The sequence below is a fragment of the Mirounga leonina genome, unplaced genomic scaffold, assembly GCF_011800145.1.
Source record: "Mirounga leonina isolate KUSES-001 unplaced genomic scaffold, KU_Mleo_1.0 Mir_114, whole genome shotgun sequence".
NCBI classification, from domain to species: Eukaryota; Metazoa; Chordata; class Mammalia; order Carnivora; family Phocidae; genus Mirounga; species Mirounga leonina.
Genome location: NW_023270265.1, coordinates 15,081,784 through 15,095,685, shown reverse-complemented (window position 1 = coordinate 15,095,685; position 13,902 = coordinate 15,081,784). Strand labels below are relative to the sequence as shown.

The 13,902-nt window shown below is 36.3% G+C and overlaps 1 protein-coding gene across 8 annotated transcripts in view; it reads left to right on the top strand.

Moving 5' to 3' along the window:
* The window catches only part of PARG (poly(ADP-ribose) glycohydrolase), a 139,465-nt gene that overhangs the window by 99,838 nt on the left and 25,725 nt on the right, over positions 1 to 13,902 (top strand). For all 8 annotated transcript variants that reach the window (XM_035023874.1, XM_035023882.1, XM_035023900.1 and 5 more), the window contains one exon: positions 4,067 to 4,172. In XM_035023874.1, the coding sequence (XP_034879765.1) occupies positions 4,067 to 4,172 (106 nt within the window). The remainder of the gene's footprint in view (positions 1 to 4,066; positions 4,173 to 13,902) is intronic.

The window sequence follows — 13,902 nt, the reverse complement described above, 5'->3', positions numbered from 1 at the left end:
AAAAAACATAGTTTGTATGTTATCTGTATTATATACTGTATTCTTAAGGTAAGCTAAAGAAAATGTTATTAAGAAAATCATAAGGAAGAGAAAAATACATTTATAGTACTATATTGTGTTTATCCAAAAAAACCCTCCATATAAGTGGACCACGCAGTTCAAACTCATCTTGTTCAAGGGTCAACTGTATGTGTCACTTTACTTCTCAGGAATATTAGCCCAAAATATGTCATTTTTAGTGAATTTTTCCTTCAGTCTCTTAATATATAGAATCAGAATAACAATAGATATACTTTGTCCAATCTTCGATTTCACACACAAGGAAACTAAGGTCTGCACAATTCTTTCATTTTACATAGCATTTTAAACAAAAGCAAAATCAATTTACTAATGTTACAGTTATTTTAAAGAGAAAAAGTCATTCATGATCCTACCTTTCAAATAGTTTTCATTTTTATAGGTCTTTCCACATGAATATTTAATTTCATAAAAATATGTTCAGAAGCTACCTATAACTTTGTATTTTACGTATTTAACAATATATTGTGAATATTTTTCATACTTTCTAATATCTTCATAGTAATATGTTTAATGTCCATAAAACTGGTTGCATTGGCATACTGTGATTAAACTACTCTTTTTGAACAATTAGGTGGTCCTAAGTGCCTCTCATTATACATAATGTAGTAATAAACTTCTTTGTTATTTAATCAAATAACAAAAGAAATTTGCAAAATTCTTATTACTTTAAGGATAATTTTTTTTTTTTTTAAGTAAGCTCCATGCCTATTGTGGGGCTTGAACTCACAACCCTAAGATCAAGAGTCACATTGAGCCAGCCAGGTACCCCTCTAAGGATATTTTTAAGATTCTTGATTAACATTATTTTATTCTCTTCCAAAAGATTCTTTTTAAAAAATATTTATTTTAGAGAGAGAGCAGGAGGGGTGGGACAGAGGGAGAGAAATCCTCAAGCAGACACCCTGCTGAGTGTGGAGCCCTACCGGGGGCTCAATCCTAGGACCCTGAGATCATGACCTGAGCTGAAATCAAGAGCCGGCCAGTCAACTGACTGAGCCACCTAGGTGCCCCTTTTCCAAAAGATTATTAAGGATTTTTTAATATTATGTTTGTTTTTAAGAAATCACAGTATTCTAAGATATCAGAAAATCAGTATTGGTACCAAATGTGTTTACGTTAGACAAGTGGTGGTGGATTGTCTTCAAATAAGCAACTCTTTAGGAACAATAATTGTTAAATTATTAATCTAGCAAACAGTATAATGTGTTTACATTATAATGAAAGACATAGTTTAATTATATCTACTTGGGCCTGCTAAACTTGATGTTGAAGCCTGAGTTCTTACTTCAGTGTGCATGTGTTCATGCATGTGTATGCCTCAGTGTTTGTGACCAACTATTCCTGTGAGTACCCTCTATTTCCTGGGTCCAGTTCTGAGCCTGTAGGTTTTTACAATTGTTTTCTTTGTTTTCTTTTTCACTTTCTTTGCTTCCATCCTACATTTCTGTCTTTATCTCATCACTTCCCACCTGGGCTGTAGTTTTTAACTCTAGATACCAGTGTTTTCTTCCTGTCTCTTGCTTTTCAAAGCTCCCCTTTGTGACCTTCAGGACTCCAAAATTACCTTTATCTTACCTTTCTTCTTCCTTCCCATCAAAATTCATTCTGAGATATAAGTGTTCATTGGTATCCTGTACTTACTGTCCTAAGGTATGAATGCTTCCTCTTTTTCTCTTTAAAGTTGTTTATTAGTAAAAATAAATAGCCTTGTAATTGGTGAATGTCAGGTCAGGATGTAACTATAGAGTTCGGGCTGGCTTTCTTTTTATTCTTACTGCTCTGATTAATCTCCTCAAGTTCTCTGGCTGTGGGTGTGGGGAAAAAAAAGTATTTGTTGCCAGCATGGAGCTCTTGAGAACTTCCCTATGAAGTAAGAACTTGGCAACCCTTTTGAGGTCTCTATCCTTATCTGATCTTTATTTGTTACTAAAGGGTCTCATTACTGTCGTAAAAGGAAATGATTCCCTGATTAGTGACCCTGCTCTGGTCTCTAGCATTTGAGGGATCGCTCTCCTTACTGCAGAAGGGAGAAGCATAGGTTGTCTGTCTAAAGGGGACTCAGAGGAGCTTGCTGCTTGTCTCTTACTTCTGACCTTAGAAATGCTTAGTTTAAACAGAATAAAAGAATTTTGTATTTATTATAAACAGTTATTCTTTATACCTAATTACTTCGTAAGTGTTTTATATCATTTAATTTCTGGTTAACTTTTTAAAGTTTTGATTTGTTTTGATCAAAACACCGAATGTAGGTTAATGTCAGTTTTATAGTTTGTTTTTTGTTGTGGCCATTTTCCAAAGTAGTTGTGGAGGTTTTTTGTTTTGTTTTTTAGTACAATTGATTTAGCGCTTTATGTTAGATTTTTCTCCTAATAATATAAATATTTCAAATTCTCTGTTGTTAGGCTCTAGTTTCACCAAGCTATGTTTGCTCATCAAAGATGAGTCATCCCAGATATAGAGATGGCAGTAGGAAGAGACTAAAGCCCTTCTGACAGTATAAAAGAGAGGCAGCCCCAACAGGAGGCTAAGAAATCATCTTCTTCATCTAGGCCTGTTAAGGAGAGTTTGACAGAAAACCAAGTGGCAAAATTATGTCTGTTCTGACAGAGTTTGTTCTCCCCCTTGTTGGCATAAAGACAGACTCTATATCTTTTGAGAACCTGCTCAAAAAAAAAAAAAATTGAGCTCTTTGATATTTTTGACCTGAAAGAGATTTTCAGAAGCTCCATGCATCTGATTACACAGGTAATTTGTGAGTTCTAGTGTAAGCTCTGTACCACAGCGTTGAATAATGGTCTGGTACCAACTTATAATTAATATCTGTCAGGATTTACAGCCTAGGAGGGGGTGGAAGGAATAGCCTTGTTAATCTATCCAGACAGTGTGTAAAATAAATTTTTATACCTTTGTGGAAACTTTAGAGAGCAATTTACTATATTTTATGTGTGGGTTTCATAGAAGCATCTTTCTTTATCCTTGGTTTTTCTCTGGGAACATATGTCACACATCATTCTTTTTATTTTATTTACTATTATACATAAGCTATATTTTAGACTTTGTTTGGTACTTGAGAGAACCCAGGGGAGATTTGCTTTGCTATTATATTAAACTTTTTAATGTAGTCTGATAGTTTCAGAAAACCTAAGAACCCTTAGGAGGCAGAAAGACCAACTGGGCTGACAGCAAAGAATGGAAAACAGAAACTCTGGGGCCTTAAACTGCAGTCTTCTCATATACAAAATAAGCTGTTCTTCTAATTAATACTTAGCCAGCATCCTCAGGATGTATTGTACTTTTCTCAGGTGACTAGCGAATTTTAAAATATTCTGGCTTAAAACAGAGCTGTGAAACCAGAGAATCTTAGAGCTGGAGGGGATCTTAAAGGTTAGTTGTTTGCTCATTATCAAGCATTTCGTGGCAGGAAGCACATTTAAAAGCTAATCACAGTTATTAATCTAGTCCCAATAATTCAGAGAGTGAGTACTGAGGAAGCATAATGGAAAAAAATGGTGATCAGAAGCCTTCAAATAAAGAAATGTATTAAGTGCCTTTCCTCCCTTTAGTTCTGGTAGTTTGTAATTGGGATCCCATCAGTTCTTGAAATATCTCTGATATTTCCATTTATATTTGAATCAGATAAAGAAACTGAGACCTGTATTGGTTTAAAGGTTTTGATTTGTCCAGCATCAAAACAAATAAATATTAGAATTGATCATTTCTTACTCGCTTCTTGTATAATCCCAGGATTTTCTGTTTTTCCCTCTACTTTGGCCCAGAAAGGAAGGAAGGAAGGAAGAAAAAGGAAGGAAGGAAGGAAGGGAGGGAGGGAGGGAAGGAGGAAGGAAGGAAGGAAGGAAGGAAGGAGGGAAAAAAAAAAAAGAAAGAAAACATAAGCTTGATAATAGCTACTGATCCTAGTACATCAGTCAGAAGTACTGTTAATGTCTAGTCACTCACATGTTATGATGTTCCTTTCATCCTGCAGGCTTACTGTGGATTTCTCCGTCCTGGAGTTTCTTCAGAGAATCTTTCTGCAGTGGCCACAGGAAACTGGGGCTGTGGTGCCTTTGGTGGTGATGCTAGATTAAAAGGTGAGTAAGTAAGTTGTTGTAAGAAGGATAATAGGAGTCTGATTAGGGAGAAAAGTTAGTCCTTCAAAACTGCATGTTATTATTTTCAGTGTTTTGAAAATATATAGAAGAAAGAATTTCTGGGTTTTATGAAATTCTTTATCATCCTCAATTTGTTTGAAGAAACCTGTTTTTCACTCTGGGTTTATTGATCTTATGACAGACAATTTTTTTTCCTGTTTTTCTCTTAAGTAAAATGAATGAGTAGATTCATATCATCAATCCAAAAAACCAGGTCTGCCATAAGCCTTGGTCATTTGTGATGGACAATTTGAGAAGCATTGTAAATGTGTTCGTTTCCTTTCTTTTCCTTATGGCATAAAAATCTTTTTCTCAGATTATAGTTTTGTTTCCCCTAGTGAGTATCAAGCATAGTATTCGAAGATGTTCATTATGTAGTTCATTTTCTCAATTATTAATTATTGAGGCTTAAACTTTAGAGTGACTTTTTGACAGCTCCCTCCTCTTCATTAATTTGAATAATCGTTAAAAGATTTGAAATAGTTACTTATCCTTTAGTGGAGAATTATTTACTAATACTGATTTTGAAAAGAAAGATACTGTGGTACATCTATGTAATGAAATATTATGCAGACATTATAACTATTGCAGAAATACAACCACTGATATGGAAGCATGTTTTTGGAATACTACCAAATGGGGGGAAATGCATAGTATATGCATGATAAACCATTTTAAAAATTAAATTATTAATATAAAATATCACACAAATTTGAGACTTTCTGTGTTTATCCATTTATGTGCAAAGTCTAGGTGAGTGATACAGATGACTTTTTTAATTTGTATTTTTCTGTTGTAAGCATGTATTGTTTTTATAACGAAGAGTCTTTATCAAAAAATTTTCTGACAACGTGGGTAGACCTTGAGGGCATTTTTATGCTAAGTGAAATGAGTGAGGCAGAGAAAGGCAAATACTGTATATCTCACTTATGTGTGGTATGTTATTAAAAAAAAAAACCTAGCTCATAGATAGGACAGGTTTCTAAAGGTGGGGTGTGGGGGTGGGTGAAATGGGTGAAGGGGGTCAGAATGTACAAACTTCCAGTTATAAAATGAATAAATAATGGGGATGTAATGTATAACATGGTGACTATAGTTAATAACTGCATTGCATATTGGAAAGTTGCTAAAAGTGTAGATCTTGAAAGTTCTCATCACAAGAAAAAAATTTTTGTAACTATGGGTGATGGGTATTAACTATACTTTTTCTGGTGATCATTTCTCAATGTATACAAATATCGAATCATTATATTGTATACCTGAAAACTAATATAATTTTATATGTCAGTTATATCTCAATTTAAAAAAAAGTTAGCCATCAGGACAGTATAAGCCCCTCTTTTACAAGCTCACCTTCTCATTAGTCACATAGATATGAGCAAGGAGGCATTTAAATCCTAGGTGCGGGGCGCCTGGGTGGCTCAGATGGTTAAGCATCTGCCTTCGGCTCAGGTCATGATCTCAGGGTTCTGGGATCGAGCCCCGCATCGGGTTCCCTGCTTGGCGGGGAGTCTGCTTCTCCCTCACCCTCTACTGTTCCCCCACTTGTACCCTCGCTGTCTCTGTCAAATAAATAAATAAAATCTTAAAAAAAAAAAAAAATCCTAGGCGAATCTCCTAGAGAAGACAGTACCAAGAAAAAGATATTTGCTAATGACCCAGTATTAGGGAGTTAAAGCAGATGAATAGGAAAGAATCAAGAGGCTATGGTCTAATTTGGAGTATCATTAGATAATACAAGTTTGGAAAACTAAAACTCTCTGGGAGCAGATAAAGACAGGGCCAATATTAACTTTTTCTTGACTGGCCAACTTTATCTGTACCTAGATCTTTCCAAGCCTACCAGGAAGACTCTTTGAACCATCAGATGCTATCCCTACCTTACAAGAGAAAGAAGGAAGAAAGGATAGTTAAAAAAAAAAATCATGGAGAGAGAACATGAGCATTTAAACTTAAACTTGTGTTTCTTTTATTAGCAGTAAGGCAAAGTATTTGTTAATATGCTTGCTGCCTAACTGTACATGAGTGTTGAAATTTACAACAATTTAATTTTGAACTGTTTTCATTGTACATTCTGCTGACAACTGTTAAGATAATATTTTTCATATATTCATTCATTCAACAGACATTTACTAACAACTTTCTGCAATGGCTTTAAGAGCCAGAGGGTAGGAAAGAAGGGACATGGGGAAGAGGGAGGGGCTTTGTGCCTGTCCCCCACCAGCAGCCAGTCATTTCCTGCATGCCTGTGCTACCACATGGGCTTTCTCTATTCTTCTGCCTGGCCCCTCATCTTTCTGAGCACCTTGTGGAGGCCTATGGAAAAAAGTTTTTAGTGAGTGTGAATTCTCTTTATTTCTGGGGCTCCTGCTTATTCCAAAGTAACCCCCCAAGTCTACACTTGGCTTTTAAAATTATATTAAAGTTTTAGCTGATTTATTCTTTTTTTTCATTAACATGTAATGTATTATTTGTTTCAGAGGTACAGGTCTGTGATTCATCAGTCTTAACACAATTCACAGTGCTCACCATAGCACATACCCTCCCCAATGTCTATCACCCAGCCCCCCAATTTAACTGATTTATTCTTACCCATTTGTATGGTGGTCACCTCTGTCTCCTGTGCTCTTGCAGAGATAATGGTTTATGTGTTTCGTATCTTCTTGGAGGGGGTTGTCATACTTTGGTTGCCTTGCGACAACGCAACTCTCTGGTAGACTCAGGAAAAATTTATGATTTTTTGGATTACTTGGCCTTTTTTCATTGTTAGGATGGAAGCAACTTCTTTTTGCAGCTTTATTCATCCTATCTCAGTAGAGACTGTGAAGTGGGCTTTTGCCCTAAGTGTACCACCAGACACCCATGAGATTTTTAGGAGATAATTTAAAACCGTTTTGAAATGGTTTAAAAACAAAACGGTTTATTTTACCTTTTATTTCTAAATTTTATTACATTATAATCAAAGAGTGTAGATAGTATTATTTCTACTTTTTGGAGTTTTTTGAGCTTCTCTTGGTGGCCTAACAGCCAGTTGTTGTAGATACTATATTGGCACATGAAGAGATGTCTCTGAAGGGTGTAGAACTATTCTATGTCTGTTAGATTCTATACTTACTAAACCAGACCCTGTATCCCTCTAATTTTTACTGCTTGCTTTGTGAAGGGATTGAGTGGTACTCTAAAGGTCTTTCTTTTATATTTTTGCCAATTCCTCCTTCCATTTCCATCAGTATTTATTTTTTATACCTCTCCATACTGTGTTACCTGACTTGGGAAAATTATGCCATTGCTAGTTTACTGTAATTAGAAGGTATCTTGATGCTATAGTCCTATGTATTTTCTTTTCTATCTCCATTCCCTACCTTCGCTACCTAAAAGTGATTTGCAAATAAAATATGCTCAATGAGTTTCTCTTTAACAAATTTATTTGGCAAACCTGTGTGCCTTTCATTAATCTAGGGTTTTGCACATTTTTCTGAAATTGCCTGTTAGTATCTGGCTAATTCCCTGTGTTCCTTTAAGACTCCACTCTAGCGTTAACTGTTCCACAAAGATCCCCATGCCTCTCCCACCACCTACCTCCAACTCACCAACACTGCAGAAAGTTCTGTAGTAGGATTCTTTAGTTTTAAGAGACACTAATCTACCTAGTCACTTCAGCCTGAATGGGGATTATTGGTAGATGTGGTAAGATGGCAGGAGCTGGGGACCAAATAGTACCAGGCTTATAGTACTGTAATTGAGTGACCCTAGAGGGAAGGAGACCTCCTTCATTTAAAAATTTTATGGAGGGGTGCCTGAGTGGCTCAGTTGGTTAAGTGTCTGCCTTCAGCTCCGGTCATGATCCCAGGGTCCTAGGATCAAGCCCTGCATCAGGCTCTGCACACAGTGAGGAGTCTGCTTCTCCCTCTGCCCTTCCCCCCAGCTCATGTGCACGTGTGCGCTCTCTCTCTCTCAAATAAATAAAATCTTCTAAAAATTTTTTTAAATTAAAAAAATTAAAATGTTATGGAAATACTCTAATTGGACCAACTTAGATCACTTTCCCGTCTCTTGGACCAAATCATTGTAGCCAGGAAGTCAGTAAACACTGGACACATCCCCAATGAAATTTAAGAAGTTTTTCAGTTGATTTTTATTGCATATTTATATTAAGTGAAAATGAGATTATAGAAACTTTTTATAAATTTATTTTCCTTCATATCTTATATCCCATTGACATCAAACTTAAATAATGTCTGTACTGATTGTTTTGCTATTTTGGAATCAAGATAGTTAAACTCCAGAAAAACCATTGATCTAGAAAAGATGGGAACTTGAACGGTTCTGATAAATCATTTTCTACCATGCTATCATTGGCCTAGTCTATCACTTTGGCTGGGGTTTTTGGGAGGTCTGTTTGTGGAAGTGGGGAGGGGGTGACTATCGATAAAAAACGGAAGGTTAAAATAGAAATACAGGCCAGTTCAGTTCAGTTTGTTTTACCACAGGCTCCTTATCACTTTGCTTACTTCTGTCAGAACACACCACACTCCATTTCACTCTCAGCCTTGCTCTTACACACTTGAGTAAGAATATTCCTTCCTTAACACTTCCACATTGTCCTCTTCTGCGGACCCAGTGCCTAGAATGGGGTCTTGTAAATGATAATGCATTCAAGGTGTCTAGAGTGAGTGGAATGGTGGTCATCAGAACCTCGGAGATGCAGCTTAGTTAGTGGATCTGGGAAATGGCTTTGGGAAATTTTAACTTTCTGTGGGTTACTAATGATCAGCCAGGTTTAAGAAAGACTGTATTTTCTCCTTTAGTTTGCATAATTACCCTTCAATTTGTAGCCACATTTTTAAGGTGAGGAAACCAAGGTTCAAAGAGAGGCTAATAAACCTGCCCAAAGAAAGAGAACTAATAAATGTCAGAACCAAAATTCACATTTGCTCTTTCTCAAAAACCAATATATTTTCATTATTGTTGTTAGTTGAGAACATGTTGAGTGGATTCTGTATTCCAGAAATTGTACTAAGTGCTTTCCTTACATGTATTAGTTCATAACAATATATTAGGTTTTATTTTTATCTTTATAGGTGAAATAACCAAGGCATAGAGAGGTAAGTAGCTAGCCCGAGGTCACCAGGATAGCATGCAGCAGTGTTAGGATACAAACGAGGATTGATGCCCAAGAGCCCAGTGTCTGGACTCTGGTTGTTTAATATTTATTGGCCACAAATTCTGGATCTGGATCTGGATTTGGGATTTGCCATTCTAGAAATGTTGAATTCTTTTTTTTTTTTTTTAACTTATTTATTTGACAGAGACAGCGAGAGAGGGAACACAAGCAGGGGGAGTGAGAGAGGGAGAAGCAGGCTTCCCACTGAGCAGGGAGCCTGATGGGGGGCTCGATCCCAGGACCCTGGGATTATGACCTGAGCTGAAGGCAGACGCTTAATGACTGAGCCACCCAGGCGCCCGGAAATTGTTGAATTCTTAAAGAGAGAGTACACTTAAAACAGATGAAAGGATAAGGACACCTGGGTGGCTTAGTCAGTTAAGCATCTGACTCTTGGTTTTGGCTCAGGATGTGATTTCAGGGTTGTGGGATCAAGTCCCAGGTTGGACTCTGTGCTCAGCGGGGAGTCTGCTTGAAGATTCCCTCCACCCTTCCTCCAACTCTCTCTCTGTCTCTCTCTCAAATAAATAAATAAATATTTAAAAAAAAAAAGGTGAAAGGATCAAAGATGGAGCCTTTAGTAATATGGGGGTTTGGGAGCGGCTGCAGGTGGTGTTGATTAAAAACAGTAGCCAGAGGATGTGACCAGTTACAGAATAAGAATTGGCTGAGAGGAGTGAGCAAAAAGCCTTGAGCTTTTAGGATAACCAGGGTGTAAGAGCTCACAAAACCCCTTGGGTTTCATCAGAAGGACATCAGTAGTACTTTCAAGTTTATACTATTGGGTCTTCTTGCCAGCATGCATTTAAATAATGTAAACAACTTGAGGAAATTCTTCTGGCTGGCATAAGGTATGTTTGTTTAGAGTAGAGCAGAATGACTTGGCATGATAGCTTTGCAGAATAGTGAGTGAGGGAGCACGTCCTAGAGTCAGACTGCCAGGGTTCAAACCTCACTCAGCTCCATTGCTTTCTGGCTTGTAACCCTAGACAAATTATTTAACCTTTTGGTGCCCATATTGCCTTATTTTCAAAATGGAGATAATACTAATATTTACCTTATTCAGTTTTTATAAGGATTAACTGAGATAATTCTTGTAACATTTGTGCTTGAGTTTGTGCTTTTAAGCTGCTAGAACCATTCAGCATGCTGTAAGTACTCGGTGTTAGCAGTTCTTTTTAAATTACATGCTGATGGCCTCAAACCACACCTGTGGTATGAGTATCCATCATTTTATTCATTTTTGGTTTGGTTCATTTGTTGGAAGAGGACACTATGAATTGTTTTTTGATGTTATTTATATTTATTTGAATTTTCTTCATAACTTAACATTGATGCCAAAAAGAAAATTAAAACCAAGCTCCCTGCAGGTTAATTTAAGTGATTATTTTGGCACCTAGTTGTGCTTGAAGTTAGAACTTGATGCTTTTATATCATACTTGGACCCATTCCACATACCCTATTAGATTTGTGATTTATTCTCATCTAACTTGGGATGCAAGAGAATTCACCTAAATCCTGGGACTTAATTCTTTAGATTTGCAAAGGTCTTGGGGATGTCGTAGATAGTGAGGTCTAAAGACAGTTCTGTTTAAAATGATCTTTTGTTAGTGATTACTGATATATAGAGAGTTAAGATTAATTTATATTCTGAAAATTTCCTTTGTGTATTTATAGTCTAATATCCAGTGCAAGGAGAAAAATTATAGCAGGGATTATGGAATTCTACACTCTGAAAGAGTCTTAAGGGATCATCTGATCCAACTCCTTCATAGCACAGCCGGGAAAATTGCAGGCAAGAGAGTTAGGTGACTTGGCCAAAGTCATAGATCTAGAGAGCTAGCAGATGGGTGAGGAATGAACTCAGGTCTCCTGTCTTCAGTCCCAACCTGTTTGACACATGTTTATGTTGCAATGTGTACCCAAATAGAAATGGATGTGAAATAAAAAATGTAATGTGAGTTGGTTTCTCTTATTACGATCCAGCCTCTTTTTGGTAGCTGTGTCAAGCTTAGCTCTAAGAGCCCATCCATAGGAACAAGATGGCCTGTGAAGCATTCTTAAAATATATTCTATAGGGAGATAAATTTTGAATGTTTTTATTCATACCTCATTTTCCTAAGTGGCAAATGACCAGTGATCTAGCGTTTCTGTATATAAGGAGGAAATAAGACTGAAAGGACTTTTCTTTGGGTTTCTCTTTTTTAATAGGAAATACTTAAAAGCCAAATTTTCATTAAAGAAATGGTACTTCTTGGTAGAGGAAAATGACAATTCATTTTTCCATTTTTAAAAAATTTTTTTTAATTTTTAATTTTATTATGTTAATCACCATATATTACATCATTAATTTTTGATGTAGTGTTCCATGATTCATTGTTTGCATATAACACCCAATGCTCCATTCAATACGTACCCTCTTTAATACCCATCACCAGGCTAACCCATCTGCCTACCCCCTTCCCCTCTACAACCCTCAGTTTGTTTCTCAGAGTCCATAGTCTCTCATGGTTCATCTCCCCCTCCGATTTCCCCCCTCTTCATTTTTCCCTTCCTACTATCTTTTTTTTTTAACATATAATGTATTATTTGTTTCAGAGGTTAGGTTAATTGGGAACCTTTTAAAATTGAGTGTACTGAAGCTTTAATGTATGTATAAGTTGGTTGAACAGATTTAATTAAAACTTACCTCTATTTTGAGATTAATTACTTTCAACAGTGCAAGATTAATGAGGCCTAGTCATGGTACCTCACATGTTGTGGATACTCAGTAAATACTGGTTTGGGAAATTAGGTAATACTTTGGTATTTTAGAATCTCGCATGTATTATAATGTCTTAGATTCTTTCCCAAATTGGGGGGTACTCAACTATCAAATTTACTAGTTCAACTAAAATATATTTTTCCTTCTTACATAATTTTTAAAAACTTTTTATTTGAACATCATTTCAAATATACAAAAAGTTACAAAAGGAAAAAGAAACAACTGTGTGTGTGTGTGTATGGCCATGTATATATATGAACACACATATGCACAATTTTTCTGAACAATTTGAGCTTAAATTATATACATTATGCCCCTTTTCCTAAATACTTCAGTGTGTGTTTCCTAAGAATAAAATATTCTCTTATATAAACATATTAAAATTATTAAACTCATAAATGTATATTGATAGAATATTTTTATCCACTCTATCATCTATGTTCCAATTTTGTCAGGGGGCCTAATAAAACCATTTATAGCCTTCCTGCCCTCCAGTACAGGGTCTAGGGTCAGGTATTGCCTTTAGTTTGTCATGTCTTTTAGCCTCCTTTTGAATTCGGAGTATTTCCATAGCCTTTTTTTTTTTTTAATCTTTTATGACATTGACATATTTAAAGAATACAGTGTTCCTTGAGTTTGTCTGCTGTTGCCTTATAATTAGGTTGAGGTTATGCATTGTTAGAGAACCGCATAGGTGATAATATCTAGAGGCACTTGATGGCCATCTGACCTCATTGGTCATGTTACCCAGTCAAGGTGTTGTCTGATTTCTCCACTGTATAGTTTTTTCCTTCCCTGTAGCTAATAAGCCATCTGTGGGAAGACACTTTAAGACAAAATTTCCATTAGATTTGGCATCCTTTAGTGATTTTTGCCTGATCCAGTCTTTACCATGATGGTTGCAAAAGAGAATTATCCTGTGCTGTCTCACCCTCCATTTAGTCTTTGACTTTCTCCTGTGAGCAAGAGCCCCTCCTTCCTTTTCTCTATTTATTATATATTATCAGTGTGGACTCGGGAATTGATATTTTTTCAGTGGTTTTTCATTTATTACTGTATTTAATATTTTGGTGCCCAGTTTGCCCAGACTTGACTAGGGATCTCCTTCAAACTGGCTCCTGTATCCTGAGCACTTTTTTTACTTTCTGGTATAAGAAAATATCCTGGGCTTTTCTCGTACCTATCCTATCCTAACCATGGAATCAGGCATTTCCCTGAGAAATCCATCTCCTTTAAAGGGGGAATGGTATTAGAGACTGAGATCTGGGCACTAGATGTGCTCACTGCCGCTGGGGTGTCTTCTTTTAAAGCACATTAGCAGACAAAGCTAAGAATGCACACACACACACACAGAAATGTACGTATTTTACAAGTCTGTGAGTACACACTAGTGCCTTCCATTTGAATCCATCCCAGTTATTTTTCTATTCCCCCATTCCAGGTTTGTGTGCCCCCCTCTTCTATAGTAAGGACTCCAGCTCCCAACAATATCAACACCTTTACTCATTTGCTCAATCCTGGAATATATTTAAAAATAGTTTCAAAATTGCTTTGCCTGAACTGCTATGATAAGCAAACCTAGTAAAAAGAATTGGGGATTTGTTTGTAATTCTTTTCTCCTTGCCCAAGACTGACAGTATATTAGTCATATATTATGTTCATAAGTTACTTGGATTAGTTATTTCTTTTCTTTCATCTTTTCCTTTTTTCTTTTCCCTTCAGTGTAGTTATGTTATTCTTTT